The 19367-nt window shown below is 43.4% G+C and overlaps 1 protein-coding gene across 4 annotated transcripts in view; it reads right to left on the bottom strand.

Annotated features, from left to right (window-relative positions):
• Nucleotides 1–19367, bottom strand: part of dpf3 (D4, zinc and double PHD fingers, family 3) — a 75355-nt gene that overhangs the window by 26652 nt on the left and 29336 nt on the right. For 2 of the 4 annotated variants that reach the window (XR_006085293.1, XM_042338072.1), the window contains exons 4-8: nucleotides 12496–12623; nucleotides 7763–7855; nucleotides 6450–6525; nucleotides 6195–6236; nucleotides 5789–5926 (exon numbers count right to left, since the gene is read on the bottom strand). Coding sequence is in view for 2 of the 4 variants with exons in the window: in XM_042338072.1 (XP_042194006.1) it covers nucleotides 5789–5926; nucleotides 6195–6236; nucleotides 6450–6525; nucleotides 7763–7855; nucleotides 12496–12623 (477 nt within the window). In the remaining 2 variants the exon portion in view is untranslated. The remainder of the gene's footprint in view (nucleotides 1–5788; nucleotides 5927–6194; nucleotides 6237–6449; nucleotides 6526–7762; nucleotides 7856–12495; nucleotides 12624–19367) is intronic. The other 2 variants (XR_006085294.1, XM_007893250.2) reach the window with 1 other exon arrangement.

The following is a 19367-nucleotide window of genomic DNA, read 5'->3' on the forward strand; positions in this document are numbered from 1 at the left end:
TAACAGTAAGCATATTGGAGGATAAGATTCCTCAGCCTTAGTGTAGAATTGAACACTATATATAGATAGACTCTTTGGTGAGGGGGCAGGGGGTTATGAAGGTGAAGCATTCTGTCTCTCACATACATGCAAAAGTTATCGAAAACTTTCAAAGAGGAATATCTTAATCCTTTCAATCTTCTTTACTGTTTACAAAGCGAGAGAATAGATTTAATAAGATTTAAAAACAATTCTAAGATTTAAAAACAATTCTGTACAGTGATTGCAGGAGAACTCTAATCCTCCCCCTGCTCTCTGAGGCTGAAATAAACATCACAAGACAAATGGGGGAAAAGTCAAATTTCTAAAGGGATAAGAGACGATGTGACTGTGGTACTGCCTTAAAGACAGTTCATGAAATTCATGACTGGTGAGAGAACAACAACAACAAAATTACATTTATAGAGCGCCTTTCATGTCGGGGGGACGTCCCAAGGCGCTGGACAGTCAGGGGTCAGGACCCGAGAATGGGGGAGAGGTGGGGTAGGGATGAGGGAAGGCAGAGAGATGGGAGGGCGCCGGAAGGCACGAACGAAGAGGAGGGTCTTGAGACTGGCCTTGAAGGAGGCAAGGGAGGAAGTGAAGCGGAGGCACTGTGGGATGGAGTTCCAGAGTGTGGGGCCAGAGAGGCCGAAAGCCCGGCCACCGATGGTAGGGTGGGTCGGGCGGGAGACATGGAGCAGGCCGGAGCCCGCTGAACGGAGGGAGCGGGAAGGTTGGTAGGGAGTCAGCAGGTCAGAGAGGTAGGAGGGGGCAAGGCCATGGATGGCCTTGAAAGTGAGGACGAGGATCTTGAATTTGATCCTCTGAGGGATGGGGAGCCAGTGGAGTCAGGCAAGGGTGGGAGTGATGGGGTCACGGAGCCTGGTGCGCGAGAGGACACAAGCTGCAGAGTTTTGGATGATCTGTAGCTTGTGAAGGGAAGAGTTGGGAAGGCTGATGAGGAGGGAGTTTCCATAATCGAGCTTTGATGTGACGAATGCGTGGGTGAGGGTTTTGGCAGCCTGAGGGGTGAGGCAGTGGCGGAGTCTGGCACTGTTGCAGAGTTGGTGGTAGGCAGTGCTGGTCATGGCGCGGATGTGGGGGAGAAAGGAGAGATCAGGGTCAAACAAGACACCCAGGTTCCTGACTGGCTTAGCGAGGTTGAGTGTGCAGCCGTGAAGACTGATGCTGCCAGTGCCCGAGGTGCGGAGGCGCTAGCGCGAGCCAATCAGGAGGGTCATAGGGAAAGTTTCGGGGTTTAACAAGAACGAAAATAATTTTAGATAAAGAGGCCCAAAGTTCTGGGGGTTGGCAATAAAGAAAAAGCTATAACCACATTAAGCCAATGCGGGGGTGGGGGGGGGGGGGGAAAGGAAATGTGTGCAAGGATAAAGGTCAAAATATGAGAAAGAAACTGTTGAAATGCAGCCCATTACTCAGGAGAGATTTCCACGCAAAAATGGTAAGAAAGTTTCCTCCGCCAGCCCCCAGGTAAATTTCCTCCTCTCCTGCCCCATTTTTCCCATATACTGAGACATGATTGCCCCAAAGGCACCAGCCAGTACCTTGTCTAAGTGACTAATGTTGACTTTGTGTGCACCAGCAACACATAGAAATGTACTCGAACCTTATGGTATGCAACACAACTACAGGTGAAATGGGGGTATCTTTACCTTTACAGTCGGAGATTTCGAAAAGGAGAGAGGGTGATGGTAGGGGGAAGGGCTCCAATTTAATAATGTTCACAATTAACAAAGTGTGATTCGTAAATTGTGATCAAATCCGAACAATTTCAATTAAAAAGGGAGCAAAGAAGATCCATCAAGGTTATGGGACTTCTGTACAGTACATAGCTATCTACATCCACTTTTCATTCCACACATCTAGCCTCAAACTTAGATAAAGGAATGCTGTACAAAACTGCCCTGCTCTCAGTCACAAAATTAGCAGATTACCAAAGTTCCAATGCACTTCAGGAGATGAATCTTGAAAAATCTTAATCAGGGAAGGACATTTTCTGAAGGCAAACAGTTGGCAGGAGATAACAGGAAGGTTCAGCCCATTTGATCTAATTGTTTCAGCCTGACACAGATGGTAGCAGTCAGAGTCACGCGGTTTGGGTTGCGTTTAAGCCCTATGTAGAGACTTTGAACTCACACTCAAGACTGACACGCCATTATGCTGTTGAGGGAGAGCTGCTTTGTTGGAAGTGCCATCCTACAGATGAGACATTAAATCAAGGTCCTATCTGCCTGTTCAAGTGGATGTTTAAGATCCCAGGATACTAAATGAAAAGGAAAGGGAATTCCTCCCGCTATCCTAGCTAACAATTTTCCCTAGACACTTTATGGCCATTTGTAGGACAATGATGTACACAGATTGGCTGCTGTATTCACCTACAACCTCACAGTAAATCCTATCAAACGCTTTGAGACATTCTTCTGATGCAAAAGGCACCATAATAATACTTGCATTTGATATAGCGCTTTTCATGTCTTCTACACGTCTCAAAGCGCTTCACAGAATAGACTGTAAAGTGAATTGACTGTATATTTGTGAGCGAAATATCAAATGCAAGGACTATTATAATCTATTACAGGATCAAATAGTTTCAGCATCCTTGCTTCAATCACCCTTCCTGGTTACCCGGTTTAAGTCGTTAATTACCCTTCTGCGTAAAGAAAAATGCTTCCTGCCAGGAAGCACTTGGCACCCGCCTGTCTGAAGAGAGCCTGTGTTCAGAAATCACTACACAATCAATGTCGCAAATGTGCAATGTTACCATTCCTCACCAGGCAAATAACCTGCCAATAATAATGATCCTTGCCTTTGATACAGGACCGTATGGTCGGCAAGAGATCTCAAAGCGTTTTACAGGATTTTAAATGTACAGTGATTGTATTTTGAAGGCAAACGCAGCAGTTAATATGCACACAATCTCCCACAAATATCCACAAAGCGAGTGACCAATTGTATTTGGGGGATTCTTGGTCAGGATACAGGGAGAAACTCTCTTGGTTTTTTGAACAATGCCATGGGATCTTTAATGTCCATCTGAACAAGCAGATCAAAGGGGCCTCAGTTTAACTTCTTAACCGAAAAACAGCACCTCTAACAATGCAGCGCTCCCCCAGCATTGCATTGGAGTGTCAGCCTAGACTGAGAGTTCAAAGTCCTGATGTGGGACTTGTGGAGAAGTTGCATTGGAACAACACAGCTGAATGGTGAGGGGTATTCTGCAGTAAAACCACCAAAAAAGGACAAAGCTTTTTGTAAAAAAATTGAAAAAAATCATTTAGGCACTCAATCCATGACTGTTTGTGGGACACTGCTGTGCCCATTTGGCTGCCGTGTTTTGCACACAAAATATACAATCAATGTCACAAATATGCAGTGTTAGCACTCCACCCCAGGCTTCACTTTACAATATATCCTGTGAAGCGCTTTGAGACGTGATAAAGCGCTATATCAAATGTAAGGAATAATCGTTAATATGATTGTAAAAATAAACAACAATAAGCTCCATTAGAACTATATTAGGAACATTTGAAGAAAAAAATTCTTGAACACATTTATCTTGAAACAAAATTATTGGCCAAATCAACCACACTTGCAATGACCAACTGATGTAAGGCTGGCTGGCTGTCATATCAAAGTACATCATCAGCAGTCAAGGTCATTGCTCCTGCCAGACCATTAATAGAAACAACCTTCAACTTCCAAAGACTCATGAAAAGAAAGATTATAAAATAAAAGCAAACCTGAAAAATTTAAAAAGGAAAAAAAAAATCACATAATCTCTCCTCTACATGATCCAACAACCATCCTTAGTTGCTCGATCGGTGTGAATTTGTTGATTCTAGTACCTGACACACAGAAGCAATCAAACTGGGCTTCTCTGTAAAACAAATTATTTTTAGCTGCTGGTATACAGCAGCACATTGAGATCTGTGTGGTTTCTATAGTAACTGGTTAATCAGGACCATCATTGCTCCTAACCCCCACCTTCCTTCATTCCTTCCCCCAGTGCAAGTAATCAGTCCATGACCTTGACTGGCTGGCTGGCTGGCTGGCGGAAAAAAAAAGCCCTGATCAATATTCAGCTGTCTGCCATTCCCAAGACGCTCACCATGTCTCTTCCTTACCTAAACATTTCTCCGTAATGCTTCTCAGCTCATTCCCTGCTGTCACTACAAAACTGTCAGACCCTGGATCATCCAGTCACACCTCATTACATGAATTCTGGCCAGGCCAAGACCAGCTCCCCATCAGCTCTCCAAACTCTTAGCGTCATTCCCGCTCAGAGCTGATCACAGTGCTGACCTCCTCAGCTTGTTTTTAATATGTACAAAATGCAATATTAAAGCATACAAAAATACCACCTACCAAAATTAGGATGGGGATAAAGTCGTTAATAATAATAATCTTTGCATTTGATATAGCATCTGATCACGCCGTTGAGACGTCTCAAAGTGTGTCCCAGAATATTTTGCAAAGTGTGTATTTTGTGGGCAAATTGCAGCAGCCAATTGCATACAGCAGTGTCCTACAAACAGTGAGACCGAATTATTTTATTTATTTACTTTTTTAAAAAAAAGTGATCCGGGGGTAATAATCCCTTAAATTAAATTAACAAATAATGACCTGAAAGGGTACATACAATATAGCAATATACAGGGGAATCCCGCTATCACACGGTTGTTAGGATCCAGAAAATTTCAACCTATCCTATATGGAAAGGCGCTAAATAGCTGCTGTTGTCAGCACTTTCAGATTTGTTTGGCATCACAACAGAAAGCTGCCCGCAGCTCTCATGCAACCTACTCAAGATCCTCTGCTTCAACCGTGCCTTCTGTCACTCTCCGATCCCCCCAACGTCCTCCACCCTCCCTCCCACTATCCCCCCCGTCCAGGTCCAAATCCCTTACTGTCCAGGGCCTTGGTTCGTCCTCCCGATGTGAAAGGCGCTGGACAAATGTTGTTGTTCAAATCTCATCAAGGGATTTTGGCACCCTTGTGACACACAACCAAATGTACTAGCATGGGTAAGTTAGGTTGTGCACTCTCATGATGCAAAGCAAACCTTCCAGCACTATTCCATCGATAATAGGATTTAGAAGCATTAACATCAGAAATGTCAGGGTCCATTACCTACCCGCCCTGTAAATGAGGCAGCACTGCTATACTGAAGGGCTTTATAAAAATGCTTTATAACATGCTCTGGGTAGCTCTCCTGGGTGAGGAGTGCTATATACATGCAAGTTATTGTTGTTGGTTCTTTTGTACTAAAATTGGGCACTGTTTTTTTTTAAATCAGCACAGAAGTGGCATCCACTAAACTTTCTTAGGTTTGACAGAAGGTGCAAAACAAAAATGCAATATGCAATTATTCTGAAGACTTTTTCTCATTTGTTAAGGTCTCGATGTGTGTTTTTTGGGGGAAAGGGGGGACGGAAGGATTTAACATTTTCGCACCCTATTTTTAAAATTAAACAGAGAGAAGAGGAGAAGGTAAATGATTATTTAGCTCTCATTCCAGTCTCCTCCCCACTTCCACCACCCAATTCAAAGATAAGTTGCAAGTGTAGTTCATGAGGATGTTCATGACCAACCAATTTCTCTTGCTCCTACTTTGCGTGGAGTAACCAAAGATGACGCTTGGTTAAGCCACCGATAAAAAGGACCTGTCGCTCCAAGGCAGGACGAGCTGCTTTGTGACAATCTACAACACAGCCACATGGCAGAGGAGGAATTCGACCGGTCTTACGTTTGTGGCCGTCCCCTCTGTGAGCTGGTGGCGAGCGCGGCTCTGAATCTCTCTCATCGTCTCCTTCCTCGTCTGCGAGATGGGTGTGAGCGTAGTGGTAGCTGAGGCCAGGACGGTTCTTGTAGCGCTTCCCGCAGACTGTAAAAACAAGAGGGAAGAGGAGGCTAGTGGCGCAGTGATTGATTGATCAATATTGCCATGCGGTTTTTACATTCCCATCTGCCAGGTTCAGCCTTCAATTTCAATAGCTAATTGGTGAAGTAATTGAGGGATATATATTATGAATAAAAAGCATAATGGAAAAAAAACACGGAAAGATAAAATAAAGTACAGGCAAGAAGCGAAAACAGCACAGCTGCAGTCTATGGCTAGTTACTCATAGACCGAGTAGGCAACTGCGAAGTACCTTTGTCAGATGTTTTTGAGTTATGCTTTTGTTTGTAACTATCTGAAACAGAGAAGAAGAGACAAGAGAAAAAGGAGTGAATTTCACAAAGGATAGATAAAAAAAGTAGTAGACCACAGAGAGAGAGAAAGAGAGAGAGAGGATGAGTCTAGTTCACAGATTTCAAACCATGCAAGAGAAGGCAGGCTGAAAAGGAGCAAGATACTTCCTGGAAGAGGAGGTCTCTCCTTCCGCTCGCTGTGACAGGCTACTTACTGTCACACACATACGGCTTATCATGGTCTTCCTGGGCAGTCGTATCATTTTTCCTCTTATTGCCCACACCACGTGTCTAGAAATAGAAAAAAAAGACCAAAAAATGCACTTAAATTTGGAAGAGTATCTACCTGAGTAGTCTGCGGAGTCCTGCAGAGTATTGGTTAGAACACTTGCCTCACAAGCGAGGGGGCCCAGGTTCGATTCAACAACAATAACTTCCATTTATATAGCGCCCCTCACGCCGGGAAGCATCCCGGAGCGCTTAACAGTGGAGGAGTCTGACCCCGAGCTATTGGGAGAGGAAGGTGAGCACGATAAAAAATGAAGGTCTTTAGGCGGGAGGGGACAAGGTGTAGAGATGGGGGGGAGAGAGTTCCAGAGCTTCGGTGAGTAGTGACTGAAAGCACGGCCGCCGATGGTGTAGCGGAGGGGGTAAAGAACGAACAGGAGGTCGGAGATGGCCGAGCGGAGGCAGCGGGTGCTGCAATGGGGCGGTGAGCAAGTCGGAAAGGTAGGGAGATGCGAGGGCATGAAGGAATTTGAAAACTAGAGGGGATCTTGAAGTCGATCCGTTCAGAAATTGGGAGCCAGTGCAGCCTGGCAAGGACTGGTGTGATGGGGGTCCGGAGTTTTGTGCGGGTGAGTATCCGGGAGTTCTGAATTAATTGTATTTTATGTATGGTGGAACTGGGGAGACCAGCGAGGAAGGCATTTGAAAGGTCCAAACGGGAAGTGACAAAGGCGTGGACGAGCGTTTCAGCCGCTGTGGGTGTGAGGTATGGACCGAGGCGGACAATGTGGTGGAGGTGGGAAAAAAAATTATACGACGTGATAAGGTGTTATATCAAATGCAAGGATTATTAATATTTACAATTAAAAAAAACTTCATGATGGGTGAATGCCAGGCAAGGGTAGGATCAGGCTTAGCTATGATAACACCCACCCCATCCCAACCCCACACACCCAACACTCAAATAGCCTGAAAGCATTTACTGTCCAGGTTCACGCATGAGTAACGGAGTCTTGGGCAGGGTACTGAAGGGTGCCATGGTCGACCAGTTAAAAAAAATAGCTGTTACAGAACGTTATGTTAAACATCTGAGTAAGTTAACTATGATCAATTATTGCGCAGCTCGGTTTCCTTTAAGGTTACAATGAAAAAGACGTGGAGATAATATAATACGTTAGCTTTATTTGTGACGGTCACCAGCGCCGGTTTAACTTGGGGCACTGCAAAGTACGAAACAACTGAAGCTCATCGAAGCAAAGAAAAATGTGCCGCGCAGACAAAATGATGCTGTTGTCCTTACCCGTCCTCGGTTCTTGTTTTTACGCTTCGGGACATCGTCTTCCAACTCTTCCTCCTCCAGGTCATCCATATTCTCGTCATTGTCCAAAACTCTCTGCCGTCAATGACAACAACAAAAATTAACATCTTGAATGAAATAAAACAAATCTGAGAATTCCATTTGAATGTACTTTTTGCATCGCGTCATCTGGAGAAGAAGGTCTCAAGTTCAACACACAGGCGGACTAGACTGATCTCAGCTGGAACAGCTGTCGGAAAGCTGTAGTTTTCCTTGGTCGCCCTCGTGCTGGATATTTTGTGAGCGAAACACACACGGTCTGGTAATATCAGGCTCAGGTGTGATCTCGATATCAACCTGCCTACTGTCTCCGCTCAGCAAGCTCCGGCCTACTCCACCGTCAGCAGCCAGGCCTTCAGCCTTTCTGCCCCCCCCCACCCAATGGAACTCCATCCTACACTCCCTTCGTCTCGCTCCCTCCCTTTCAGGCGGGTTTCAAAACTCTACTCTTCAACCGAGTCTTCGGCCACCCTCCTATCCGCCTCGATCCCGACCCCCAGCTCGGGTCCAAATCCCTGCCTGTCCAGCGACTTGAGACGTCCTCCCAACCTGAAAGGCACTATACAAATGTAATTTGGTATTGTATCTCTTTCCTCCAATACAATATACATTTATACAGTGCCTTTCACATCACAAGTGCTTGATAATTCTGGATCGGCACCGGAGCTGAGGATGGGGGCCAAGGTAGAGGGGGGGGTGAAGGAGGGGAATAAGATAACCGAAAGCACTGTCAAAGACGTACATTTGAAGCGTAATTTGAAAGAGGGGAGGGAGCGAGTCAGAGGGATCCGGGAGTGCGGGGGCATGGGCCTCAGGGTTCGGGATAATCTACAGCCAGTGCAGAGGAGAATGACACATGGTCACCAACAAATCTCAAAGATGAAGAATGCCTATGTGGAGAAGCTACAAGCGGACAACTGATGCCCAGGGAACTGCACCAAACAGAGCGATAAACAGCTTCACAAGAGAAGGCAGGAGAGAATTCAGTGAGCAAAATATAATTGTGGTATCCTGCGATGACGCTTACAATTCCCAACACTCTGAGCTCCCAACCTCCATGGAGAGCCACTGAGCAGATGTGTTCTTCCCCTCGGAGAAAGATGGGGGGTGAGGATTTGCTCCTTCGCCTCCAATTGGGGGGGTGGGGAGGGAGGCGGAGCAGGGTGCGAAAAAAGGAAAAAAATCATAGCCTATAAAGAAACGAATAATATGTGTACAACTGAATAGACAATGGCACACATTTGTTTTGAAGCCTTTCATCCAGAATAAAGCCTTAATGAGTAGAAACCAATTAATATGAGGCATGTGCCTGTTGAATAGAGGTCTATGCAGCAATCCAGTCTGCTGGTAGAAAAGGTTTTTTTTAAAATAAAGAAGAAAAAAAACGAGGAAGCAGCCTTCATTAATATTCAAGGCACCAATTAGGACTCAGAACTCGGATCGAACCCCTGGTTTCTGAAGCATCTACCTTAAAGCTAAGAGCACTTTGGTATCGTTGAACAATTGATGAATTACACTGGAGTGCTTGGACATTCAGAGTGGCAGACACGGCAAGCAGACACAGACACATCTGTGGATGTGGCCACAGAACTGCACAGGCAAAAAAACAAAAGGCTCATCTGGAAATCATATCTCACTCTTACAGCACAGCACCTGCTGCACTCACTGCCTTTTTTTGTTTTTAAAAACCTAAGCCCGACGAGCACTATCCGACAATTGCCAATTCCACCCCCCCCACCACCCCCGGAAAGCTTTGACAAAGTGTTCTGCAGATGAAAAGCAAACACGCACACATACACAGAGAGAAGGTGTCTATTAATTAGCTGAAGGCACGAAGGAAAAGGCGTGATTATTGATCATTCGCCGAGATTTTCCAATCAATGTGAAGCTGCCAACAGTAAAGTGAATCAAACGCGAGGAGACATTTCGAGGACATCTGATTGCATTTTGCATGACGTTATTTTAATCTTGTGCGAATCACTGGACAAGATAGTCCTTGTGCCATTACGTGCAGCAACCTTGACATGATTGTCAAAGTCTCTGCATTTAATGGCAGACAGGTATGATATCACCCTCACTGTTTGGAGTATTAAGCACCCTTGACAGAGTTCAGAGAAAGGCAAGGATGAATCTTGAATTTAGTTCCAAGTATTGAGTCGATTCTTTGGCTATTCGGATGTGAGGAAACCCATCACCGTGCTTAAGAGTATCCAAATCAATGTTCCACAACTGTGTGGAAATTTGCCTTAACTGGAATGGAGTGTTCACTCACTTAATAGAGCAGGACACATCCAAAGCAGAAAATACACAGTCACTACACTTTACAATATATTCTGTGGAGCACTTTGAGACATCTCAGCAACGTGATAAGGCGCAAAATCAAATGCAAGGATTATTATTATGATTATAGATGGAGCAAGCTCATCCAGCTAAGAGTAAGAGCGAGCAGCACCCACACACTTAAGACTTATAGGAAGCAGAGAGTGAAATTCACGGCTTTCAGATCTGCAATAATCTGCAGATATTGGGCTCTGTACTGTAGTTGTAAGCAGACCATTAGCGTGCAACAGAATAATAGTCTTAAATTTAACAAGTCCCAATATCTGGATTGTCTACAGAATAAAATTTTCTCCATTACTTTTGGATATTAGAAAGATCTTTCCTCAGAAGATGCATGACAATATAAGGGTCAATTGCACATCTGTAGGAGCCATCTCTACTTTTCTCCCATCGTGCTCCCTTAATGTGATAAAGTGCGAGAGCAATTGCAAGAATTACTATAATTGTTATAAGCGATTGACCAGTCACCAAGGGGGAGCATGTGGAGTTTGAAGACGAGGGGACCGAGGACAGAGCCGTGAGGAATGCCGCACAAGTCCCTTTTTTTAAGCAAACGACTACTGTAATATATTTGATTGGAGCTGTGGGCTGGATTCATTTACTTGGAAAAGGAACAGTAAACCTGGCAAATAAGTAAGCAGCCAAACGGCCAACTGCATTTGCCTAAAGATGCTTGGATTCCTTGCAGTGAATTTGCTGTAAAATGATTTAGGAGCTTTTATTTGCTACCATCACAACAGTCCTGTGTGGCGTTCCTCAGGGCTCTGTCCTCGGTCCCCTCCTCTTCAACCTCCACGTGCTCCCCCTGGTGACATCATCCACAGACATGGGGTCAACTTCCATATGTACAGGGATGACACCCAACTCTTATCTCTCTGCCTCCACCCTCGATTCCAGGACAACTGAGGACCTAACAGATTGTCTGTCAGACATCAAGTCCTGGATGAGAGCCAACTTTCTGCAACTGAATGTCAGCAAGACCGAGGCCCTCCTGATAGGCTCGTGCCACGGTTTTGCCACCTCCTACCTCTCTGACCTGCTAACCCTCTATCAAACTGTTCACTCCCTGTGTCCAGTGGGCTCCAGCCTGCTCTATGTCTCCCGCCTGACCCACCCTACCATCGGCGGCTGGACTTTCAGCCTCTTTGCCCCCACCCTTTGGAACTCCATCCCACAAACCCTTCGCCTCGCTCTCTCCCTCGCCTCCTTCAAGGCACGACTCAAGGCCCTCCTTTTCGAACGTGCCTTCAGCCGCCCTCCTACCTCTCTGACCTCCATCATCCCAACTCTGGGGCTTTACAAATGTAATTTTGTTGTTGTTGCTGTTGTTGTAGTAATAGTTTGAAACAAGTGGTTTAATATTTGCATATAATAGCTTCTAAAGGAGGAACAAGAAAAATAGTTTTAGAACTGACAGAGAGAGAGAGAGAGAGCGAGAGAGAGAGAGAAATAAAGCACACGTCACACTGGCAATTCAATATCGGCTGCTATTTGACACAGGTGAAAAATCAGAAAGAACGTTAATCCTACATGACCTCCTTGAGTTGAGACAAGTCAGATCGGAATCTCTGAGTGAATGGAAGATTTCTTCTGCCTCGCAATGATCTGTGACACTGACTGTGTAAATGCTGTGCTAGATGCAATTCTAGAATCAATACACTTTGTTAAACCCTGCTTGCTATAAATTACTAAGATCTTCAGTTTAATGTTTCGCCCAGAAAATACAGTCAATCCACTTTACAGTATATCCTGTGAAGCGCTTTGGAGGTGTCTCAAAGACGTGATAAGTCGCTATATCAAAGGCAAGCATTATTATAATAATTCTTAATGTTAAGATCCATCATAAAGGGATTGAAAGAGTTAATTGCTTGTAAGTAATCATGCTGCTAAACATAAGAGTGGATAGCTCCAATGGAGGAGCTAGCATCAGCGAAGACACAACGAGCTGAACAGCCATCTACTGTGCTGTAAACTCCAATAATTTTACCACTCTATATACTCGTGTTGCCCAGTGGAATAAAATGTCCTTTATATATGATGGCAGTGGCAGGATTCCCAATAGGTTCGGGGGCAGGAAGGAGCAGCCTAAACAGAGAAATGAAACAGGTGGGTTTTTACAAAGGTTTTACAAAGAAGGTGGGTTTTTTCAGCTGCCTGGTATATGAAAACAATCACGTGGTACTTTATGAAATTGCCACAGAGGTTCAGTCCCTAAATAGATCAAATTTGACAACAAATCATCCCAAGACTTTACAGTAAACCCTGTGAAGCGCTTCAAAATGTTTGACAATGCGATAAAGCCCTATATCAAATGCAAAGATTATTAGATTACTGACTTGAATTTCATTGAGGGTCTCATCTTCCTTCGAATCGTTTCTTTTCTCCAGCCCCTCTCCACGTAGTAGAGCTTCCAACGTAGTTCCTTCAGACGACACGCCGTCCTTTTTTAAGGAGATCTCCCCCTCTACAAACAAACAGATACAAGAAAAATGGCTGAGGATTCGGTTATCACGCCAAAAAAGAAATCCACCTTGCCTCAGTGGTGAAATGTGCTCACCCAACTCACGTTATTATATGTGGTCCCTAGTGGTACCAGCTTTGCATGATCAGATGTGCTCCTCTCCAAGAACGTTTAACACTGAACATACATTTCAACTGTTAAGCATACCAGTATGGAGACCTTAAACCCTGTTAAATAAGAGACTGAGCACTTTGAAAGATGTCCTACAATTGTGCGCATGTTTGATGGATTGGTTTGTGGCTGTTGTAACTTCAACTCGTGCAGCAGAACAGTTAATGACTATTAAAACTACCCCCATCCCCATTGCTGTCCAAAACTCATTGGGACCACAAAACTAACAACAACTGGATCTAGTACCACCACTGGTATATTGCAATGTAATCCGGTAGCCACACAATAATAATCCTTGCATTTGATATAACGCTTTTCACCGCGTTAAACACAAAATACAGTCTCCTCATAGTGAATTTAGTGTATTTCTCCCCAAAAAACACAGTCTCCGCACACTTTACAATATAATCTGTGAAGCGCTTTGAGATGTCTCAACGATGTGATAAGGCGCTACATCAAATGCAAGGATTATTATTACAATTAAAGCCACATTTTTTAGCAGGCGTAAACATTTCAGCTCTTAGTTTCAGACGAGTATCAAAATACCAACTCTGGCCTGGAGGGACATTGGAGCCCACCTCTGGTCTGTGCCCACGTCTCCAGGCAACTTCAGCCATCAGTGCACAGTGGTGAGCGTTTGCGCTAAAGTTAATGGGACACACAGAGCACAGGAACTTTTATGAACCATACTCGGGAACACGCCAAGTCGGAGTCCCTCTGTGTGCATGCCTGCAGAGCAGTTACCGGAGGCAACACTATGGGGAGGCTGGTGCAGAATCCTATTACTAAGCATGGCTTGGCTTATTATTTGACTGAACATTTAAAATGCTAATTCTTACCAAAGTGTTCACTGAACAGCATATGCTCTATATTTGTAGAATACCGCCCGGCTGCGAAACTTTAGATTGCACAGAAAGACAAATAGCAATGCTGCTCTAAATGTAGGTTAACGTTTTGCTGGAGGCATGTTGTTCACATCCATATACAGCCGAATGATTGTCAAAAGGGTTAAATGCATAACGTATCATTACTGCAAGCAGTTTTCAAATTTACTCCATGAATAAATACAAGATCACTGGGCAGCACTACACCATGCGAATATCTAGCTTTGCGTTAGGCTACATTATATACACGTATGAAAGATTTATGTGGCAGCTCTGCTGAGATTTGGTGCAGCAAATAGTAATATTAAATGATTGTGGTGGGAGATATCCAAGAGTCTGTGCCACAGCTCCCGTCGAAGGACACTACGTTTATTCTGCATATTTTCAGAGATTTCACCCCTCCACCACCACCACCTTCAACTCCTCTTGTCCCCGGAGACTTAATATCAGAAGAACCCAGCTGCAACAGAGCAATCTGTCATCTGCTCACAAAGCACATTCTGTCGGGAGGTTTGGGGGTTGGGGAGGTGGGGTTGGATGTAAGGGAAAAACGTGTTGAGCTCAATAAAAAAAAGATTTAAAATCTGAAACGAAAACAAGCAGCTAAATAGAAAACAATAAAAGGCCATCGCAGCAACAGAAAGAAACTCCAGGCGGTGTAAATATTTTATCAAAAGGCCATTAGCAAGAAGCGGAACATTTACTTAATGGTAAACATAAATTTTCGCAACAGAGGTTCTAGATACCGCAAAGGTCTGCAGGCATTGTGAGCTGGAATACAAATCTATTCGGCCTTCAATGATAAGGTAACCTTCAACGTGCGGTGTGGGATACCAGTGCTTTAAACGGACACTCTCATTACTCGCAAAACCAGCTCCAGCTCCCTCCCCACCCCCCACCACCCCTCAACCAAGCACCTTCACCACTCGCCACCGCAATCACCCCAAGAATATGTTCAAGACTTTGCTCCCATCTGCAACCAATTGCTTTCCAGTCTCGTGGTCTTTAGAATTGCTATCACATTTGACCTTTAGCGTCACAGAATCCCCTTCGCCCCATTCATTAGAACCACATCAATTTCCTCCCTTCCCTAAGCCATAAATTATTAAATGGGTACGACTGAGCAGAAATTATAAACTTCAGCCGTGTGGTGACAAATTATAAATGTGCAGAGGAACATCAAACGGAGGTCCCAAGACTCCTGCAGATCCTTTCAATCTCCATGAAAGTGATCCTTTTCAAATAAACATCTCTCTTCAGGGACATTAAGACTAGAGTGGGTTTATTAGTGGTTAAATCATTTTCTAATATATAATATATATTAAATATTTTTTTAAAAAACTACACTTTCAAAAAGAAATATCCTCCACCCCCCACCAAAACTCTTAGAGGTTTTGAATAGTCTCAGGGTAATTGCAGAAGAATATTAAACAGCATCTCCAGTATCGATTACAACTATAAATATTTACCTCTAAAATATGGTACAGTACTTGCCTACAAAATACAGCCACTACACTTTACAGTAAACCCAGTGAATATTCAAGGATTATTATTGTTACTGTTATGCATCTTTTACTTTGAAATAAAAGTTTTAGGAAGTTAAGCTCATCCTAATCTGCAGTCCAGAGTGTATTAGTGAGATTGCGTGGCAAGATTCGTTTGTGGCAAGATACAAGGCAGAAGTCTGGTGATTCTGCATAGCAGTGGGTCGGGGGTGGGGGAGAGAAGAGAAAGTCAGGGAAGGGAATGGGAAAAGGAAAAAAAATACACTTCTAACAAAACATTAAAAGAAATTAAAAGAAAATTATCCACACCCTTTTGTGGACAGCTCCTAACAGGTAGGTTAAACAGCAGGATTGGTGCAGGCAGGGAAAGGAGAAATTCAGGGTAACTTACACTTATCTTGTGTCCATCACTTAATTAAAACACAAGGTTAGATGTGCTTCACAGAGATTAATAAGCGATGAAGAGGCAACCACTAGTGCAGGTGATTTGTGTTGGCAACATCCTACAACGCCCCACCATCGGAGGTCGTGCTTTCAGCCACTACGCCCCAAAACTCTGGAACACTCTCCCTCAATCCCTCCGCATTGCCCCTCTTTCAAGTCCCGCTGCTGTGCACAATCGGCTGCCACATTTCGCCCACAAAATACACGGTCAATCCACTTCACAATATATCCCGTGAAGTGCTTTGAGATGTCTCAACGATTCTTGCATTTGATAACAATCCTTGTGCTATATCAAAAGCAAGGATTATTATTATTAACCATTCGTTTAAGAAAATTCTTGCAGCCCAAGAGATTAAAACCCTGACAATTTAAGGTAGGAGGGAATCCTGTAAGAATCTCTCTTTCCTCTCCCACATTCTTTGCCCCCACCTCCCGATCTTTTGGAACATGCTGAAAGTCACCATTGATAATTGGAGCTGTTTGAAGATGGTAACTCAACCTAAAAACAACAGATTCAAAGCAACAAAGTAAAACTGAATTTGTAAAAAAACACATTACTAACAGCGCTCGACAAATTATTTACGTCGGTCAGACCAGGTTTCCTTGAACAAATAAATAAAGCATGCCTTGGTTCTTTAATTTTGTGGCTATAAAGGACATTGCTGACACATAGATCGGGTTGCTTGACTGGTGTTTGATTGCATCACCACAAAGATCTAATAAAACCACTGAAAGTCCTCCGGGGCAAGAAGAGAGAATACTTGAGCAAACAAAAAAGTTTTCATCTCATCACCGCCCCCAATTTGCAGATTTTAACAATAATAATAATCCTTGCATTTGATATAGCGCCTTATCTTCGAGACGTCTTCACGACGTCTCAAAGCACTTCACAGAATATGCTGCAAAGCGAATTGATTGTATATTTTGTGGGCGAAACGCAGCAGCCAATTGCTCACAGCAGAGTCCCACAAACAGTTATGGCTTGAGAGACCAAACTTTTAATTTTTTTTCAATATTTATTTTGAATGAATTTTTACCCCTGGAAAAGCGATCTGCCAATCGACTAACAACCAGGTTCCTACTTACTGTTAGGTAAACAGATGTATGTGGAATAAGGAAACTTGCTCAACGGTTTGTCCTGCCGGGAATCAAGCCCAGGTCCTCTCACTTGCAAGGCAAGTGCTCTAACCAAAGCTACAGGACTACCCTTACAAAGCTAAAGTGACTTGCATTGCCCCGGCTCAGCATCAGGCTCCTCCACTGTTAAGCGCTTCGAGACGCTACCCTGAATGAAGGGCACTATATAAACACAAATTGTTGTTATGTTGCATTTCCCAGTTGAGAAAGAGCTAACAGACAGCATTCTCCTGCAACACTTTCCAAAAGCAAAAGGCGAAGAGTGCAAAGAGATACAAACTACTGATGAAAGCATGTCATGATTCAAACACTCCAACACCTCCACCCCACTTCCCCAAATCAACACCTAGTTTCAAACAAGACAAGGCTACTCAGATAACAGATTACAAATGCTCTTGATTCTGCAAACAAAAATCTACTATAAGTCTCTCAGACTTCAGGACCAAAATTAACTTTGCAAGTGACTTTAGGGGTCATGACAACAAAGGTCACCAAACAACCAACTTTGGCAATACTGTAGTTGCTTCTATTACTTACAATATTACCCTGTACCGTAGTGGTTAGCGCGCTCATCTCTCAAGCGAAAAGACCTGGGTTCGATTCTCAGGCAGGGCAAAAACTTAGGCAGGTTTCCTTACTCCACACTCCTCTGTTTACCTAGCAGTAAGTAGGAACCCATTTGTTAGTCGATTGGTGGATTGCTTTCTGGGAGTAATAATCCCTCATGAAAAAAATATGCTCACTTAATCCATGACTGTGTGTGTGACACTGCTCTGTGCAATTGGCTGCTGCATTTTGCCAAAAAAACGCAGTCAATCCATTTTACAATATAATCTGTGAAGAGCTTTGAGACGTCTAATGGTGTGATAAGGCACTATATCAGATGCAAGGATTATTATTATTATTACCCAGAGCTAATAAGATAGATAGAAGACCTTTAATAACAGTGCACTAATACAATATCCACACTAATGCAGTGTCTAAGTTGCTGAGGATCCATGCACAGTCAGTTGTTCTGCTCTGAACAGCATTCACTGAAGACCATTAATTTACTGCCTATAAGGCCAGAGGTATAACACAGTAATTAATTTTAAAATATTATCCAATTCCAATTTTGCAACAGTTACCCAAAAATAATAACTTTCTTTTTAATGCCTCGCTGTTTGTCAATTAGCCGGTTCAGTTCATTAAAGACTGCGCCTAAGGCATCATGGACCTTGGAGATTATCTACCATTTCATAATTAGTAGCTGGTTAAAGGGAAAGGATATTCCATCAAATTGCCCAGTAATTTCAGAATGTTTTCAGAGAAATATTGTTACGCTTTGCGATATCCTTGCCTTGCCGCATTTTGCAGTGTTGATCCGCTGGTTAGAGTCAGTCTGGGAGCACACATAATTTTGCTTTGTTCATATAATAATAATACTTGCATTTGGTGAAATGGAGTGACTGTGCATTTGTAGGCAAATGCAGCAGCACAATTGAACACAGCAATGTCCCACAAACAACTATGAAACAAATGATCAATTTCATTTAGGAGATTCTTCGCCAAGACACCAGGGGAAACTCCCTTCTCTTTTCAAGCAGTGCCAATTTGTTTAATGCCCACCTGAATAGGAAGACGGGACTCGGTTTAACGTCTTATCCGAAGGTCGGAAATTCCGACACCCAGCACTACATTGAATTATGGGATACTTCTGTAGAATACAATTCCTTTTTAAGCAGCATTACCAAAATAATGTACACAGTGTTCTTTGAGCCAGTGAAATAGACATGTAATATGACCAATAAACATTTCTTCCAGCATTTCCTCCATAAAAGGGAGACAAGAGTCACAGCCATGTCAAACTACACCAGGGCCTGAAAGACAAGAGACGACTGGTTTGATTTTAAACTTTACACTAGGCTTTCTGAAGGTTCAGTCAGGTTAAAAAAAAATTCAAGCATGCACGCACTTTAGAACTGTGAAGTTAAAAAGCTCCCAGCATACATCTTTCAATTTTTTCTTCATTTAAAATGATATGCATGGTGGTTTTTGTGGGCATCAACTGGTTAGGCAAGCAGGCATGTGCATCTCAAGGTTTTTTTTAAATATGTTAAACAATACTGAGCAAGTTTTTTTTAAAAAAACGCAGCATTTGTCAACATATGGCGCTCTGGTAGTTGAGAGATGGGTCTCCCATCTCAGTGTGTTCAAGTGCGGACTTTGCTTGCTCTATTACAAAATAAGCCCTGTATTCTCTTGTTTTGGAAAGTAAAGAAGTGTTAAATAGTACATTTGTAGTACCTGCAGGGAACAGGCTGCATGTTCTCACAGTGTAGCATACACTTCAGATAAAAACAGGGCTCATCGACGCAGTTGGAAATATTCGAGCTTAAATAGGTCACCATTTTTCAATGCACATAGAAACCCCCCTTTAGCAAACTTCAAACCCAAATTCAGATCAAACACGGGGCAAACATTTAGCCATTGTTTAACTCTATTTACAAAAGATGTACTCGAGATGGCTCAGATTGGTTATTAAAATTCTAGTTTACGAGCTGTGGACTGACTCTTGTGTAGAAAATTAGAAACAGCGTAGACCCAGAGTGGCTTGTCTGATGCTC

Source organism: Callorhinchus milii, unplaced genomic scaffold (genome assembly GCF_018977255.1).
Source record: "Callorhinchus milii isolate IMCB2004 unplaced genomic scaffold, IMCB_Cmil_1.0 Scaffold9, whole genome shotgun sequence".
Taxonomy (NCBI): Eukaryota; Metazoa; Chordata; class Chondrichthyes; order Chimaeriformes; family Callorhinchidae; genus Callorhinchus; species Callorhinchus milii.